This window comes from Triplophysa rosa, linkage group LG5, assembly GCF_024868665.1.
Source record: "Triplophysa rosa linkage group LG5, Trosa_1v2, whole genome shotgun sequence".
In the NCBI taxonomy this organism is placed as follows: Eukaryota; Metazoa; Chordata; class Actinopteri; order Cypriniformes; family Nemacheilidae; genus Triplophysa; species Triplophysa rosa.
The window spans coordinates 696058-714359 of NC_079894.1; the positions used below are offsets into that span (position 1 = coordinate 696058).

Sequence of the window (18302 nt, forward strand, 5' to 3'; positions counted from 1 at the left end):
TTTTACTGGAGAAGTGAAACCAAAGGTAAAAAGTTCACAACTGCGATCCTCAGATGCCAGAACAGCATAATGTAATCACATCTCACAGCCGTACGACAAAACCACAATCACTAAAAAAGAATGCCAAAAACAAACTACCTTTTCTAATTAGTTAAAAAGAGGCAGATGTTACTGTTCACGTGTTCAATGTCATCGTTTTAAAGGTCTGTTCCATAGTTCAAAGCTTTGGGAGATTTACACCGTGTCTATACTGGACGGTATACCGCACCGCACCACATCCATTGTGGACAAAATTTTAAATTATAATGGGTTCTAATGCGTTCTATTGTCTCTTGTCGCATTGCGCCGCATCCGGTATAGACACAGTGTTTAAGGAGCAGTACAAACACTGAAACAAATAGGATATGGGAGTCTGAGTTATGCACTTCCATTATTTGGACAAGTGTTAAGCCCTCAGAATCAAAACACAGGAACTGGAGTTTTTGGCGGGGATACAGTACATAATAGAAACTAGGGATGAGTGATATACCTACAATTTGATATCTCAACATCTTTTCGATATTTTTGCCTTTGCTTTCAAAATTAAATAATGATTTCCTTTTACAAAATTTAAAAAATGTTGGCCATATCGTACAGAACCATATCGTGTGAGTATATTTTACTAGTTTCAGCCTGACGCAGTTATCATTTTCACGTCCTTCGCCACGTTGCTTAAATAGCAAATGCATTTGCGCCCATTTGTGCTGATCTGAAAACGGGGTGTGTTCAGGCACACTGCTGGCGAGTTGCTATTTTCAGGCAACTGAAACAGACCAGGCTATAGAGCTTGTTAATCGACGTCACGCCGCGTTGAATGTTGCGCCATCTTGGGAGGATGGCTGCTAGTGCGTTCAATGCAGTGTTTTGTTTTTCTAGTTTTAACTAGGAAATATAACTATGGTAGGTCGGTCTTGCTGTGTTAAAAACTGCAATAGCATTACGCAGAGTCGTTCAGGAAAAACCAATGGTTCTTTCACATTCGATTTCTCCATATATCAAAGAAAACAAGTAACGGTACGAATCAAAACAATAATAACAGTGTAGTATTATCCTCCCAAGATGGCGGCGCCACTGCAACATGCAACATAGGGCGTGACGTCAGTTTCACATTTTCTATTGACCGACTTAATGCTGGTCTAAAGTCAATGGCGCAATATTTTTTTGTTATTTAAAGAGCGCGTTAGTATAGGCAGGTGCTCAGCGTGCACACATTCTGCTTATTAGCCTACACACACAGGGACGCGCAGCAGCACACAAACATTTTCATATATGAACAATTAAAGAAGTGGTCGGCAATAATATCTGGCCCGCGCCAGCAGCATTATTTTGATTATTTTGCCCGCAGCTGGTTCTGGTTCACAATCACATCTTTAGTGAATTTGCCTTCAAATTAAAGTAAGAGAACATTTTTGCAGCAATGTTTTATTTTGAAATTAATTGAGAGCTTTTAATTTGAACAGTTCTGAAAGATATTCTAAGTCTGTCGATCGCTAAAATAGCCATCATGAAATATGGGGTATGAAAAAACTAACAGTGAAGCATTGTAACATTTGCTTATAACACGGGGCTAATATTATATTCTTTGCAAACAGCGGCAACTTCACTGCAGATAAGACTAGGTAGTATGAATGCATAGTTGTCTTTCACTTCCCCTTTGTATGCCATATTTTTGCTGTCAACTTTCCTCTTTAGACTCTTTTATAGTGCCATTTTCTTTCACCATCTAGCTAGCTTAAATGTTAACATCACTCTGCACACTCTGTGTGCATGAAGAGAGTCGTGACAAACGCTGACACAAACTGCAAATGATGGTATTTTGTTTAGTATCGGTTTTCTGGGGGAAAAAACGACATATCACAAATTGTAAAAAAAATGTGGTCACAAGTACACAAAATACAAAATCTTTCTCTGAGATATTCCAGAAAGATGCAGAAACAGATGTTACTCATCAAAACAAATGAGAACATAAACCCCACTTTTTCATATTCTTTAAAGGTCCAGTGTATGAAATTTAGCAGCATCTAGCTGTGAGCAGAGCCACTGAGAGAGAGAGAGCTGCGCCAACTGAGGTTTAACATTTTCGCATGTCACGTGATTCATGGAGCCTTCAGATAGTTCCAGGAAGTTATGCTTCCTCTTTAAATGCTTTATTTCTTTCATTTTTTTATTCATTAAATGACTTGCGTCTTTAAATGGGTTAAAAGTTTACCTCAGTTGGTCTGCTTCCGGGAACTATTGAGAGCTTCCATGAACTGCCACTGCTGTGAAAAAACTAGGGCTGGAACGATTCCTCGAGTAATTCGAATGCAAAAAATAATCTAGTCAATTTTTTTGCCTCGAAGGTTCGTTTAATCCATTTAACTACAGTACACATGGAGCACTGCGATTCCCCACGGACCGTTATTACTGACGCACAGCCCGCTAAACTCTGGACATGAATAAATTACAGAAAAATATACCGAGGGCAGATGTTTTCATTTCTGCTCTGACAACCGCGAGACTGCGACAAACCCTGTGTGTTTGTGTGAGAATGGTGAGACAACATTGTGCTTGGTACGTTCCTCATCTTTAAACCCAACTTTTAGGACTTCAGCCGGCAAAGTTGATCCTGTCTGACTAGTGCGCGTCCCATAATGTTTACTGTACGTATTATGTCCAAAGGCTGAAAGTGGTCTTTGTGGCTGTTTAAACACATGTGCTAGACAGGGCAGCATATACTGTATTTACCTGTGTAGCACGCATGCAATACAGTTTGGCAGGTGCATTAAACAGAGCCGCTTGTTTGTGTGAAGTGCGTTTGTCGTTGTGCTTGTTTCTGTGTGACGTTAATCAATGGCGCACCGCTATTTTACTTCGTTTTAGTCTATTTTGCGCATGAAACTTGTAATCCTGTTATTTAAACATGCCATCTGGCTGTTCTGCGTGTCTGAGTGAATGAACTGCACAGTTGCACAGAACGTGCTACACGCGTGATTCTCATGGACTTGTCTGCGCTGTAGGAGGACATGAACACATGAACTTCATCTCCAGAGTTGCTCCGAGAGTTTATTTCAGAACATTTTACTGAGCGAAGCTATCAAACACACACTACAAAATAAGCGCACAGTACAGTAGTTTTATTTGGACAAATATATTACTTTTTAATAGTACAAAATAAATGAATCGATGAAATAACTGGTAGAATACTCAATTACTAAAATAATCGATAGCTACAGCCCTAGAAAAAACTGTTTCATTGGAGTCAACGGAGTTGACACGGCTCTGGCAGTGAGGTTGTGAATTGCAACTCCATCCCTCCCCCTTCCCTTTCAAAGCACTACAGTGGCTGACACACAACTAATATGATGCCACTTACGAAATGCGCTCTGTAGAGAGGTTTGTCCATTTAGGGCTACTGTAGAAACAACATGGTGAATTCCATGTAAGGGGACCCGCAGTGTATGTAGAAACAGCTCATTCTAAGGTAATAAAAACAAGACGCTTCATTATGCAAGTTCTTTACACACCTCTGAAGACATAGTTATGTATATTATATTGCATTTTTGTCAACAGATCCTCCAAAAAATTACACACTGCACCTTTAAAAATATGAATTAATCCGTAAACTTAAAAAACATGTCAAAACCAAAGAACGTGAAGGTACATAATCAAAGTTAGTGCCAAATCACCAACAGCCATAAATCTTAACAAATCACACCAATAACGATAGCAATAAAGACAACTATATTATTATCACCCACACTTTGTATTTTAATATTGTTTATTCTAAATTCAGGATTTTAATGTGCTATCATTCATCAGTTGGGAAAAATTCACTTTGAAAGTGATCCCAATGATATCATTCCTCTGTATTGTTATCATTGTGGATGGGGACTTCACTAATTCTCTTCAATGTAGAACAATAATTCAAACTTTACAGTTATAGTTATCATCCATGGTGTTAACAGGCCTTCAGGGAAATAAATATAAAACTCTGGAAACAATAGAACTGCAGTGGATTTATTTCATGTTAAATATGAATTTCAAACTTTGAATCAAAACACAGATCAAATACTGTATTAGCCTAATGTTTACATCATTACGGCCACATGATGAGATAATGTCACCATGTTCTGCTATCCATAACACATCTATAACTCAGCCTACACATTTTCCATTCCACTTCATAAACTATCTAAACCAGCGAGGCATAACACAAGCTGCTTGTTCCTCGTTGATGTTTATTGTCTTTGTATGTGCTTCTACAGAACGGAGAGGGGCTGGGACAACGCTGATAAAATGGCTGTTGGGAATGCAGAGAACTCGTTCAACCTGTTTGGAGTCAGACTGAGATTGCTAGTAGGTTAGCAAGTGACAACTGTGTTTGGGGGTGGAGGGCCTTCGGGCTAACGTGTAGAGAAACCCCGAGGAAAACACGACTGGCACTTCAACTTCTCAACAAATTAAGAAGTGAAATACCTTTTAATACTTTCGACAGATCTTTAACAGATATCCTGGAGAGAAGACAGAAGTACTTGCTTACTACAGTGTGCTGGCATGAGGAAGAAAAGCTTCGAAATACAAGGTCACACGATAACAAACCAAGACCTCAGACCCCAGAAAATAAACCTGCATTTGGCAAAACGCATTTAACGGAAATGTAACACAAATAACTCTTCAGCCTTTACTTCCAAAAATAACAACGCACAAACAGTGAAAACCTCCCTTACGGACCGCCGATGCTGCTGTTAATCTGTCATTCACCGCATTGTTTAAATGGATAGCTCAACCAAAAATAAAAATGGTCATTTATTCTCCCTCATATCATTTAAAACCTGTTTGTGACTCTTTCTTCTGTGGAACACAAAAGAAGATATTTTGAGAAGTCAACGGGGTCAAATAAGGTTTGGTTACATTCTTCAAGATATGCTCTTTTGTGTTCTGCAGAAGAAACAAAGTCATACAGGCTTGGAATTGCACGGGGACGAATAAATTATGACTATGTCTTTAAGAATTTACTATAGAGCATCACCCAAAGTGTTACAATGCAGACCGCTAACCGCTAAACGTTAATTCTGACGTCACGCACGTTTCCAGGTCCAAGCGCTATACCAGATGCCATAGACGAACAATAAGAAAACGTTGACATACAATACATTGTTGGTTTGTGTAAAACTATCAAAAAAAAAACCAATCCAAACCTTTATCTCTATAAGGAAATCCCAGATGTCCCTGACAGTTAAAGGGACAGTTCACCAGTAGTAGGAAAAATGACAATGGTAGTCAAAAGTGTCCCAGAACTGATTGCTTACCTACATTCTTCAAAATATCTTCCTTTGTGTTCGACAGAAAAAAATGGTGGCCAAGAATGGTCAATGGTGGCCAAGAACTGTTTGGTTAGATGCATTCTTATAAATATCTTTCTCTGTGTTCATCAGAACAGAGAAATGTATACAGATTTGGAACAACTTGAGAGTGAGTACATGATGACAGAATATTTTTATTTTTGAGAGAACTGTCCCCAAAACGAGTGGAGGCTTGGACCCGGAAACAATATTCCTTGACACGACATAAAAGTGACACCCAACAACAGTTTCACAACGACTCTGTGAGTTTCATAATGTATCGGCTCTATTTATAGTGCATGTGGAGAGCGATCATTTCATTTGAATAAGCAGAACAAGCAGTGCCCTGTTCAAGAGTTTCTAGATCCTTATTCTTATAAAACCGAAGGGTGTACGCATGATGGGTAACTAACCATGTCTTACATTTCACTGTACTAGCTTGAGGGTCGGTATCACACCTCGGAGTTATTCTGCACCTCAATATGCCGTAAAAGACATGTGAAATATGCCAAGAGCACAAACCACTTCCTGAGCAGAGGTCATCGTTTCCGTCCTGAACGGGATTGCTCATAACTAAATCACGAGACACAGCGATGACTCGAGCATTTGAACGTAAAGAATAACCAAAAGACAGTTTCGAGAAATGAAACTACGCCTACGGATTAGTGCCAGTAATCCACGGATGATGACAACAACAGTCAGGCCTTCATCTGGGTCTCTCAACCTACGACCTTCCTTATTTAATCAGAGTAACATCAGACAATGAAGAAGAACCCACGGCATCATACATACCTCCAGAACCGGACCTGCCCCCAAGATGGTTCTTTCCACTCCGCTCGTGTACCCCTTCTGACTGAGGGCGGTCAAGCAGTGGATAAGGAAATTGGTGCTTTGCGTTTTGCCAGAGCCGCTCTCCCCAGAGATGACGATGCACTGGTTGACCTGCTTGTTCAGCATCGCGTGGAAGGCGGCGTCCGCCACGGCAAAGACATGCGGCTCTAGCTTTCCGAGCGTATGGTTCTCGTACATCTTGACGTATCTGGGATTGTATATAGGCAGAAATTTGAAGGGATTCACGGCGATGAGAATGTTGCTCGCATAAGTGTAGATCTTCTGCTGGTGGAAACGATGCCGTAGGGTCGCCATGATGTTCTCCTCCGTTACCTCAGGTAGGTTACATAAATCGTAGTATTCCTGGGGTTGGGGTGCCACGAAGCCCCTCGTCACAAGTCCCCGAGCTTCTTTTTCTCGACGAACAGACGTCATAACGTCATACCGGATGGATCCGTCGGGGCTTCCTTCCTGGAGGACGAAGTAGTATCCATCGCTTTGAGGGTGCTGGTCCTGAGCCTTTCTAGGCCATAGCAGGACTCTCTGAATGGGGAGATCGTTGGCTTGAAGGACCCACTCCTCTCCGCCGTACTCCTGCACCTCCACGAGGACGCAGGGCTTGGACGTGTCCAGGCCGAGCGTGACCAGAGCGTCTTTGATGACGGTGGCTGCCGTGGCCTCTTTCGGGACCTGGAGGACGCAGCATGGTGCGGGTTTGATGGACAACCTGGGGTAGATTTGAAGAGTGCGGTGCTTTTCATCCTGGCAGCTCGTACCCTTGCCGTTGATGACGTTCATTCTTTAAACACATAGACACACACTAGCATACCACACTGCAGTGTACAGCATGATAAGTATCATCTACGGCAGAAAAAAACATGCGAGGTTAGAGGCAGACCAAGTGAGATCATGTACGCACTTGCCCTGTATGCAGGAACTGTTGCGCTAAGATAACAAGAACACATTTCAGTCTAAAATAAATAAGATAAAGTAAGAGTGACGCGTTAAAACCTCATTTGAAGAGAAAATAAATGTTAAAACGAAGTATCAAACGTTCAGAAAACGTAAAGAGCTGAGTATATGAGCAATGTATATAAACTCCCTAATATCACGTAAGCTATTTATTTCCTACCCACCATAACAACCAAATGTGTAGTAAACAAAAGACAAAACAAGTGCAACACCGTTTTAACAATAGTAACAAAACATCTAACTTACATAACGATGAAAAAAAATCGCACGATTCTGTTTCTTTCAGGGCTTGGAAAAGAAAAACGAAACCATCCCACGATAACGCCAAAACATCTACCTGTTTCAAACCGCTCCTGTACTAGTCCAGAGCGCATTCATATCCAACATAGGAAGAACAAGTCCTGTGCTTTCCAGAAAAGCTTTCTAGCACTTCAGCCACTCGCGCGAGTCGTTTACCTGCATTACCGCGTGACGTTAACCAAAACGCGACGCTTTGACATACACAACAGGTAGAAAGCGCACGACGCGCACGTCAAACGGGCACAAACCTCAGCAAGATATTAAAAGAAAACTACTGCCTTTCTACACAGACGCTCGACGACAGTCATTCCTGTCGGCGTTTTACTTCCTTACATCGGGGTTTGCTTTAATTGTAGTCGATGACGCGCTGCCCTCAACCGCGCTCGAGCTGCTATTGCAGCTGTGACGTCTCTGAGGCAGGTGGCCTACACACCTGAGCTCAACCTATACTGCCTTTTTCTACTTATGTAACACTGGGCATGCGTTGAAATCGAGTTTGACTATGTACCTTACGCATGCAATCATTTTAAATCATTTAAAACGCATTTGTTTGTTAAATAATTTGGTAGTTGTTTTGGTGTGTAGGCCTAACGTAAATAACACAATTAGTAACGTTAAGAAAGGTACATCTGAAAATAGATATTGCGATAGAAATGCATGGGGTGTGGATGATATGCAACAGATATGCATTGAAATATTAAACGGACGAGCTCTCTCAGAAAACTGGGACGACGCGATTACGAACGTGTACTTTATTTATACATATTTACTGTAAAGTAGCCGATTCAACACTGTTGAGTGCACAAAGACAATACACGTGTTGTAAAGAAAGTAAACTCGCTTTGACTATCAGATCAAGACTGCGCGAACCCGAATTATGATTATTTTGTACCAATAGGGGGCGACATATACCAAACAATTGTTTCAAACATAAGTTTATTTGACACACTGTAGCCGAGTTTTATACTGGAGGGTACAGCTTGCAATGAAATGTATCGTACTTTATGTATGTCTGGTCAGGTTTTCTTAGACTGTGCAATTATAAATGTAATTGAAGAGAGGTAATAATAAAATACAGAGAACACAAATATGGATATAAAACAAGATCCAAATAAATACATTTACATTAAGTCGTTTAGCAGACGCTTTTACAAATGAGGTCAACAGTAGAAGCAATTGGAACAACATAAGGACAACAAAAAGCATAAGTGCAGTAAAAACTGGTGTCATATAACCCAGCACAGTATACAAAGCTACGTGTTTTTTTTTTGATAGAAAGAACAGAGAAGAGATAGAAGTCAGAACTGATCAGTCAGGTGTTGACGGAAGAGATGTGTTTCCAGGCGGTTCTTAAAGATGACCACAGAATGTGCTGATCTTGTAGCAGCGGGCAGATCATTCCACACATGTGGTACAGACCCAGAGAAGGTACGTGAGAGTGACCACAAACTTGATCAATGAACCTAAAATACGGTCTAAACATTTTATAACTTTATTTCGGCGTAATAAATAATTTTAGCAAACATTATTACAGACCGCTTAGCAGATTACATGTACATTTGAAACATTACATTTTATATTTGTATTTAAACGTTCATAAGATATAACCACATGGACCTCATGCATACTTAAAACACATAACTTTATTTCAAATACATTTTTATTGATAGAACAGGTAATAATGCAACACAGCACATGTGTCATATGTTAAATTGTGGCCAAAGCAAATTTTTAATGAAACTGGTTACTAAAGTCTTATTTAATTTTTTTTATTTAAGTTTGATAATGAAAATGTATACATGTTTAATCCCATGCAAAACACTCCAAAACTGTCCATGACATAAGGAAAGTAATGAGATTATTGCAGATGTAAAAACACTGTCCTCTTCCAAATGCCCACAAATTGCTGCAGCTGTTGCAATAATTTTCAACAATGTTAAGCATGCAGATGGGGTGATTCAGAATTGCACTCTGTACAATGGACAGTCACACTATATATCACACTATCTCTCTCTCTCTCTCTCTCTCTCTCTCTCTCTCTCTCTGTTCTGTCTGTCTCTCTCTCTCTCTGTTCTGTCTCTCTCTCTCTCTCTCTCTCTGTCTCTCTCTCTCTCTCGTTCTCTTCCTTTTCTCGGTGTTAAAATGTCAGCAGCGGAGGAGAAATCGCTGTTTCCTGCGTTTGCAGTTTTGCAACAAGTTATCTCGAATTACACGTCACTAACCAAAGCGCACCAAAAAAACAAACATCTGGTCTCCATAGTAACATTGTCTGCATCCTAGCAACAGAAATAAATATGAAGGCGTACGTATTATTGAACGACAACTATACAACATCTTTTTACCAAAAGCATATTTCTGTTTATCTCATGTCTGGTAGGTAAACAGACTGATGGTTAAGTTTGTTGGAAAGTTTTTGGAAAAGTTTTTTGGAAAATAGCTGGACACAAAGCGCCTATTCATTTCTTTCACCCTTCCTCCAGTCTTCTGTCTTTGTATCTTTTGTGTTATTTTGTACTCTGAACAGAACGAGAGAGTAAGACCAGAGCAGAGGCCAGTAACTCTGCTGAATGCAGTTGATAAATGGGAAACTAAATTTTTTCCCTCGCGCTCATAAATTCTTGTAAAGAGCGCTTTCTGTTTATGTGGTGGGGGCAGACAGAGCAGAGGAGAGCGAGAAGAAGGGTATTTGCCCTAATTTGGTGTGTGATAGGCGGATTGGGGGTGGGAGGGAGGATATCCCTCTTAACTCACAGGTTAAAGTGTCTCGCTGAGTGAAAAGTCAGATGCAGGAGGACCGCGCCTACTTGTTTCAGCACGTCGACGCAAAGATAACGGGACACTCCGGTAAGTAAGACCATTTACTAACTCATTTACTGACCGTCAAAGATAAAATAGTTTGTTTTTCTAATGCACACTAACGCATAATTTATTGCGTTTTAATTAAGTGCTTTATTCATTTAAAAAAAGGCGTTTAGAAATACGCACCGTGCGCATCTCTCGTAATTTTATCTGAGAGAAGTCTTCTCAATTTGTTTGTCATGAGAAATCATGAGAAAATGATTTGATGATTTGAGAGTATAGTAAGATATGAAAACGCATTTTTAATAATGCATTGCATTTTAAATGAATATTTCTATGTATTATGGATGGGTGCGGCACGTGGGGAGGCACGCCCACCACGACGGGCTCGTGTCTGTTAAGATAATGATCTAATGCGTGTTAGAGGAAATGTTAAGACTGTCAGTAGTTGTAGCCTACTTTTTAATTGAGTTCAATGAACACAAGAAAAATAAATCTGTTTAGATTGCATATGTCTGGTGTCTTACTTTTTTCCCCTCGTGAAATATGATGTAACTATAGTTTTTTGTTCTGCTTGTAGTAAAACCACAGTAACCATAAGTTTAATATGGTCTCACCACAGTAACCAGTTTGTAGTTATATTTGTAGTAAAACGATGGCTATGCGGATACAAAAACATGGTTAGCCTACTACACTTTTACCATAATAAAATCAAAGTTAATTGAAGTAAACTTAAGTTACAGCTTCTGTAAAATAGTTTGTGATAGGTTAGCATACATAGAAACATTCTCCTCTCTTTTCTTCTCTTCTTATTTTACAGCAACAGGTAAAAGCTGTACACGGCTCATGGTTTTCTGTCTTGGTTAATAGTACTTTAACCCGATTAAGGGAGAAATCGAGTTACTCGTGGCATGACTCAGTCATCCGCGTGACGTCCTCTTGCTCTGTGTCCATCTCTCAGAGCTCATGTCATGTTCCGTTTTACATACATTTGTGTCTTTGGGGTTTTCCTTAAAATAGGTGATTTATGCTGCACGAAGATCAATATCATGCAGATGATGAATTATATTCTGCAATGACTTCAGCAGAAATGTTCCATCTCATGTTATTAAGCCATGAATGGATGACAAAGACGTGAAAAGTGAATTTCCTTCCTCTGATGATATTACGATTTTTGAACACACAGTTCTTAAAGGGATACTTCACCCAAAAATGAAAAATCTGTCATCGTTTACTGTCCTTCGAGTTGTTCCAAATCTGTATAAGATTCTTTCTTATGATGAACCCAGAGAAAGATATTTGGAGGAATGCTTATAACCAGACAGATTTTGACCCCCATTGACTCCCATAGTAGGAAAAAATGCAATGGTAGTCAAACTGTTTGCTGTCCTACATTCTTCAAAATGTCTTTTGTGTTCAGCAGAACAAAACAAAATGATAAAGTATTTTTTCCTACTATGGGAGTCAATGGGGGGCAAGATCTGTTTGGTTATAAGCATTCTTCCAAATATCTTTCTCTGTGTTCATCAGAACAAATAAATGTATACAGATTTGGAACAACTCGAAGGTGAGTAAATTATGACAGAATTTTCATTTTTGGGTGAAGTGTCCCTTTAAAAACAATGTAAGAAATGTAAAAAGAGAACAAGGCAAAAATGGGCGGGGGTTAGATGGGCGAGACCGTTAGAAACGGAGAGACAGTGAAGTCGGCGAGTTGGGGAAATACAGCGTGGAAAAAACCAGCAGGCACACCCCTCTCGGATGCAGACCATCTGAAACAGATCGGCAACTTGGAAAATGTGACACTGAGAGGCAGGGAGAAAAACGGGAGGGAGCTGAGGGATAAATGACTCACAGCTATGCTATCCCCGCCGCCTGTGTTTAAAATACGAGCCCCTGTGAGGTGAAAGGATGCGCTTTTTCAAACCCCTCTGCTGTCTTTCCATATGTGGTTCTGAATCTGCCCCGGCCTCTTTCCCTCGCTCAGTAATTGCTGTATTTTGAAACCCTTTCTACGTTCTCTCTCTTCCAATCCACTTAATTTGAAGGATTCACTTGACAATGTAAACACTCGAGCCTTCACGGTTTACTTCAACGTCTCGATGTAAGCCAGGCGACGAGTCAAGGAGGTATTCCGGACTGTTACCGAACTGTGTAGGTGGGCTCGGGGGGACGGGGGTCTCAATGCTGCCATTGTTAGCCTTTCTGGCCCCTCCCACGAGGATGATGACTGATGGACTGTGGGGTTGAGTAAAGGTCTCAGTTGTGCTGTGTTTGGCTATGCATTAGAAAGAGACTTTCCCTCGCCAGTCTGGAATCCAGACGTTTTGTTATAGAGCACCGATGGTATTTAGTCAGTATGCGACCATCAGATTTGGTTTGAGCCCACCTCCGTTGACGATTGTGAGGAATTTTAACCAGCCGTGTGACGAACTTCTTTACTAGCATTAGTGTTTAGAAATGTTTTGCATTTGGTTAGTCAGGGAATAACCTCGCTCAAGGGTTTTATGTCAAATATTATAAATAGGTTAGTTCTGTTCCTTAATTTAGATGGGTTGTGTCGTGTTCTGAGCCGTGGTTAAAATTCTCGAAAACGTACAGCTGACTGTACTACATAAATATCACTGCATCACTGTATATTGCTGTGTCTGTGTTGCTTGGCATTCGCTCTGTTGTTTCTAGCTGGGTTTCCATTTCAGTTTTGCGAAATATTCAACCTGATCTTATGGGAATTCGTACGTATTTTACGAGGTGGTTTATTCGTAGGAATTTGTACGTTGTGAATCGTACAACAACATACGATTATCAGAAAAAAGCAACACTGAAGCCCCTCCCCTAACCCCACCCCTAAACCTTACATCACTGGAAACAAATCGTACTACAACGTACAAATAAGATTGCACAATTCCATACGAATTACCCACCTCATAAAATATGTACGAATTCCCATGAGATTGTGTTGAAATATTCCTTTATCGAATTGCCTGGAAAACATCTCATGCGAGCGTAAATGCGTAAAACCTTTTTTTAAATATTTGAAAGTTTTCGCGAAATTGACGTATTTCCAATTCGGATTGCGCAATTTGAAGGGAAATTAAGCTTATGTTTCTGAGGAACTAAATTGTTTGGTGGAGCAATAATATTTTTGACTAATATCATTACATTTTATTTGCTGTGTTTTATTTTATGAAACCTTGCTACATAAAGTATATGGAATAACCGATTTATAAAAGCAAAAAGCCCTGTGAAGTCTTGGCTTACAGTGATTTTAACCGCTAATGGCAAGCGCACACTACGTGACTTTTGGCTGGATTTTGCGGTCGCGGACAGTTTTCCAAGGTCTGCGACAAAACCTTCAGATCGCGACCAAATCGATGCTTGTTTCGGTCGCCGAAGCTCATTAAGTATAAGCAGGTGTGCAACGTGATCTGGACCTGTCTCGAGCTATCCCAGACGCTACGATATTTTTCAACCTGTTTGATATTATCGCCTAGTGATCTCGTTGTGTGTGCGATTGAACGACCACGTGGAACTAATCCAGCCAATCACAGTGCAGATGATATAAACGGAGGAAGGAAGATGAAATTAAACGTATTTTCGCTGATGGTCGGGACCGCCTCTTCACCGAATGTTTTGTGGTGTGTGCACCTCGTCAGCGGTGTGTTGTGTAGTATGCGCGCAGCTATCACAAGACGACGACAGATGAGAAGGAACTTTGTTGTGTAGTGTAAGCGCCATAGCAATTCAAGTTGTCTCACAGTCCCGTAGTGTCAGCTCGGCTTAACGGGCGTTGTTAGGCACAATGCAAAGTGGAGTGTAAAACGATGTGGTAAAAAATGAAACAAGTTTTCAATAGTTTGCATTGTCAGAGGTCAAAAATGCAGTTGTTGCGTAACAAACGGATCAAGTTGAAAACGACGTTGTGTACATGCCAACGTCCCCTGTTTGTTTGGGTGTCTCTCACAGCCCAACACAATCTCATGGTGACTCACTTCATACGTAACCGCCTCATAAAAAGATTTTCCATGAGTGCCAAGATGATCTGCTTTACTGACCAATGATGAGACGTGTACTTAATCTTTCCGTGGATTGATAACTTTTGTTTCTTTTGCTTCTAGACACGAACCCAGTAAGGCACAACATAAGAAGGACATCAGCTGTACGCAGCTCTACAGTAACTCAGCTGACATTCGTCGTCTTCAAGTTGTGAGTTCATCATGGCAGTGGTGTTGCGTTCTTCTCCACTCTTGTGGGCCCGTGTGGCCGCCATGGTTTTCGCCTGCGTAGCGTTCAGCGTCGCTCTGTACGGAGCCAACCTGACTCACGGCACGGGCGACTGGTGCATCTTCTGTTGGAGTTTCAGTTTCGTCGGAACTCTTTTGATAGTCCTAGTAGAAATGTTCGGCCTGCAGACCCGCGCCCCTGTCTCCTGGAAGAACTTTCCCATCACGTTCGCCTGCTACGCCTCCCTCCTCTGCCTGTCCGCATCCATCATCTTCCCCCTTTACTTCCTCAAAGGCTACGCGGGCCGCAGCGAGATGATCAACTGCCGTATCGTGTCTACTGTGTTCTCCTGCCTGGCCACCATTGCGTACCTGAGCGAAGTGAGTCTCAGCAAGGCCCGTCCGGGAGAGGTCTCCGGCTACATGGCCACTGCGCCGGGACTTCTGAAAGTGTGCGAGACCTTCGTCGCCTGCATCATATTCGTCTTCATCAGCGAGCCCGTGTCGTACGACCAGAACGGGGCGACCAAGTGGTGCCTGGCCGTCTACTGCATCTGCTTCATATTGTCGGCCGCCATCATCGTGATGTGCGTAGGGGAGTGCACAGGCTTCCTGCCGTTCTCCTTCGCCCGCTTCCTGTCCTCGTACGCCCTCCTGGCTGTGGGCTTGTATCTGTCCGCCACCATCATCTGGCCAATATATAAGTTTGATGAGAAGCACGGAGGTCGAAGCCACAGACCCAACAGCTGCGGCTCCAGCATCGGCCTGTGCCCGTGGGACAAGGTGCTGGCCATCTCAGTGCTCAGCGCTGTCAACTTCATTCTGTATCTGGCCGATCTCATCTACTCGGCCAGACTGGTGTTTGTTGCCGTTTAAGGTGTTTAGCAAGACAGAGGGATACAGGAAGAAGACAATTCAAGAAAATATATGGCAGAGAGAGGGAAGTGCAGAGTTGAGATAGGTCTTCGGTATATTCAGTGTTATTTGTTTTTTAGCTATATTTTAGTCATGCCTGTTTAGCAATCAAGTGTACAGGAAGCAAATGAACTTTGACTTGACAAATTGTACTGCTGAGAGGTTTTTTTCTACAAAACAAAAAGAAAAAGGTGTTTTAATCTATGAAGTCAACAGTTCAGACACACCGCTCAATTTGTATGGAATGTAAACTGTAGTGTTGCATCAAATCAGCTATGAAGAAGAAATTGAAGATATTATGTAATCACCAAAACGTGTTCATGAGTTTTTTTAACAGTATTGAAGGAATTATATGCTGGACACTTGTTGCCATCTTTTCTTTTACAATCAGGTCTAACTCATCTTTCAAAGTTAGATTTGCACGTAGAACTAATTTTACATTGCACATAACAATTAAATTAAAGCACGTTAACATCACGAGAAAAACATAAATTCATTCAACTGTATCCAAACATTTGACTGATGCTGCATTTTACTCGTTTATTAACATCTTTCTTTAATAAATGATTTTTGTACATTTTGTTTGACACTGCTGTGCATGAAGAATTGTTTTATTCCTCTAACTTAGTAGAAATGTCACATTTTTTCAGTTTCCAGTTCAAGTTTACTACTTCAAAACTATTTGCTTAATATTTGTGATACTTGACACAGCTTTATGTCAAATCATGTAATTCGGTGGATTGAAAATCGTTCATTATTCAAGGAAATATAAATCTATATTTAGACATATCATGCCACCATATGGCATCGTCTGTCAGTCTGATTCTTATTCTTATATGCATATTGTACTGGATGCATTTGTTTTCTAGATGTTATTTGAAAAGTATCTGCAAATGTTAAAGATGTTTTTGCTGTCGTGTACAGTATCGGTTACACAAACACTCCTCGAAAAGAAAGTGGGATGCTGGTTGCCGTATCTCAGGATTGCGTGTGCCAGCCGCCGACTGTTACAGTCCTCAACGCTCGAATGAGAATGTTTCCATTGTGTTATCAAAGACTGAGGAGAGCATGTGTAGTACTGACTGGAGAACAGCGCGCACCGCAGCACTGCCTGAATGTGTAATCTAGCTCAGAATAAAAACCGTGAGAATGAAACAAGTGTGTGTTTGTGTCCATGTACATCATTTACATGGGATTCAGACTCCCATTGCTTCATGCTTTGTTTAAAGTTATGCTGTTGACTGTCCTCTGCCTCATGATTAACAGCATGCACACGTATGCTCTACTCGACAGCGGTTCAACTGGATTATGGTACAATATGAGCAGTTAGCACGCACGTCTGAGCTGTGGGCCTGTGTAAACACACAAATGGTAAGGATTTGAATATACAAGTTCTTATGAAATACATCTAGAAAAGTGGATTGGTTTATTGTGTGGTAAAATTGTTCTGACGTAGATTATAGTAAAGAGAATTTTATGGCTCATATTCAGGCAATAAAATTCCTTAAAGGCACAATATGTAATTTTCACCACTAGCGGTCCGAAAACAATAAGAAAGGCATAGCTTGATGATGCTGTTAAGGAGCGTGGAATGATGGGAGTTGTCCTCTTCAGCAATGTCTAAGGGGCCATTCAGACAGAACGCGTCTCCGCATCTAAAAACGCGAGACGCAGCGCTCAGATATGTTTTTTTTAAAGCACAGCCTAGAACTCCTCCTCCGCCACGTTGACGTCAAATTAAACAGTTGTCATGCCAACTTGCTACTGTAAACAGAAGCTCGCAACGCTTGCCCCGCCTCCAAATTCTTCTGATTGGTTCACTGCTTTTGGAACTGACATTGATGAGCAGCGCTGCATGTAAAATTTGATTTTTTTTTAACTTGACACGCCGTCTTCGGCGCTCGCGCACAAGGCACGAGACGCGAACGTAACGGTCATGCTCGTCCGTCAAACACGTGTTTACAAAACAGTGGGAAAGTAGCGCATTGGAATGGAAAAATGCGTTCTCTCTGATTGGCCCCTAACACTAACAGTATAACACTGTGCAAGTCTACATATTGTGGCTTTAAGAGAAATTAAATGAAACAAATGAGATAACAGATGGAATACAGTACAGGGTTATATAATTAGCGCAGACAGTTTAGGCCGGATAATTTTGGAAGAATTTTATAAGAAATGTTAAAATCTCAGACTTTTCATTGCAGACTTTTGTACACTCTTGAAAAAAGGTGCTTCAAAAGGTTATTTGTGGCGAAAAAAAGCTTCTTTAGATTATAAAAAAGTAAACAAAATATGTTTCTTTAAAGAACCTTTGACTTGATGGTTCTTACCAAAAATGGTTCTTCCATGGCAGCGCTGTGAAGAACCTTTTAAGCACCTTCATTTTTAAGAGCGTGTCTTGTCAAATTTGCACAAAGCAAGACATTTTTAATGGATATCTACAGAAGACGCCTGCAAGATTACAAGGATGTTTTGCTCAGGAAGTAGCAAAAAAGTTTCCACGTGCTCTCCATCTCAGAGCTGTTTAGGACAATCTTTCTCGATCCAGGGGCGCAGGGTCCATTAGGGGGACACGAGATGACTTAAAAGGAAAGTTCAACCAAAAACGAAAATTCTCAAAATGACCATTCACTCATCATTGTGTCATTTCAAACCTGTATCATTTTTGCGAATACAAAAGAAGGCATCTTCTAGAACGTCTGTCATTTTTTTGGGGGGGGGGACAAACCCAACCGTTAGGTTAAATGAACCATAACAGTTAATCCATATTTGCCCCAACTATGGATCGAAACAACCCAGTATTGTTGGCTCAAACGACTGTATTCCTTAAGTCATTTCAAAGAAGTTTTGACATCTGCTAAATAACTACAGTATAAATGAGTGGTAGGAAGAACATTTG

The 18302-nt window shown here is 40.9% G+C and overlaps 2 protein-coding genes across 7 annotated transcripts in view; one reads left to right on the forward strand and one right to left on the reverse strand.

The window, feature by feature from the left end:
• myo9b (myosin IXb) overlaps positions 1–7854 on the reverse strand; it is a 35033-nt gene extending 27179 nt beyond the window's left edge. For 3 of the 6 annotated variants that reach the window (XM_057333592.1, XM_057333589.1, XM_057333587.1), the window contains exons 1-2: positions 7413–7853; positions 6156–7055 (exon numbers count right to left, since the gene is read on the reverse strand). In XM_057333592.1, coding sequence (XP_057189575.1) covers positions 6156–6992 — 837 coding nt within the window. In that variant the 5' untranslated portion in view covers positions 6993–7055; positions 7413–7853. Of the gene's footprint in view, positions 1–6155; positions 7056–7412 lie in introns of all 6 variants that reach the window. The other 3 variants (XM_057333588.1, XM_057333591.1, XM_057333593.1) reach the window with 3 other exon arrangements.
• Positions 7855–14482: 6628 nt separating this feature from the next.
• myadmb (myeloid associated differentiation marker b) lies at positions 14483–15364 on the forward strand. Its single transcript, XM_057333422.1, has one exon. The coding sequence runs from the start codon at positions 14483–14485 to the stop codon at positions 15362–15364; it is 882 nt and encodes a 293-aa protein (XP_057189405.1).
• Positions 15365–18302: the final 2938 nt, after the last annotated feature.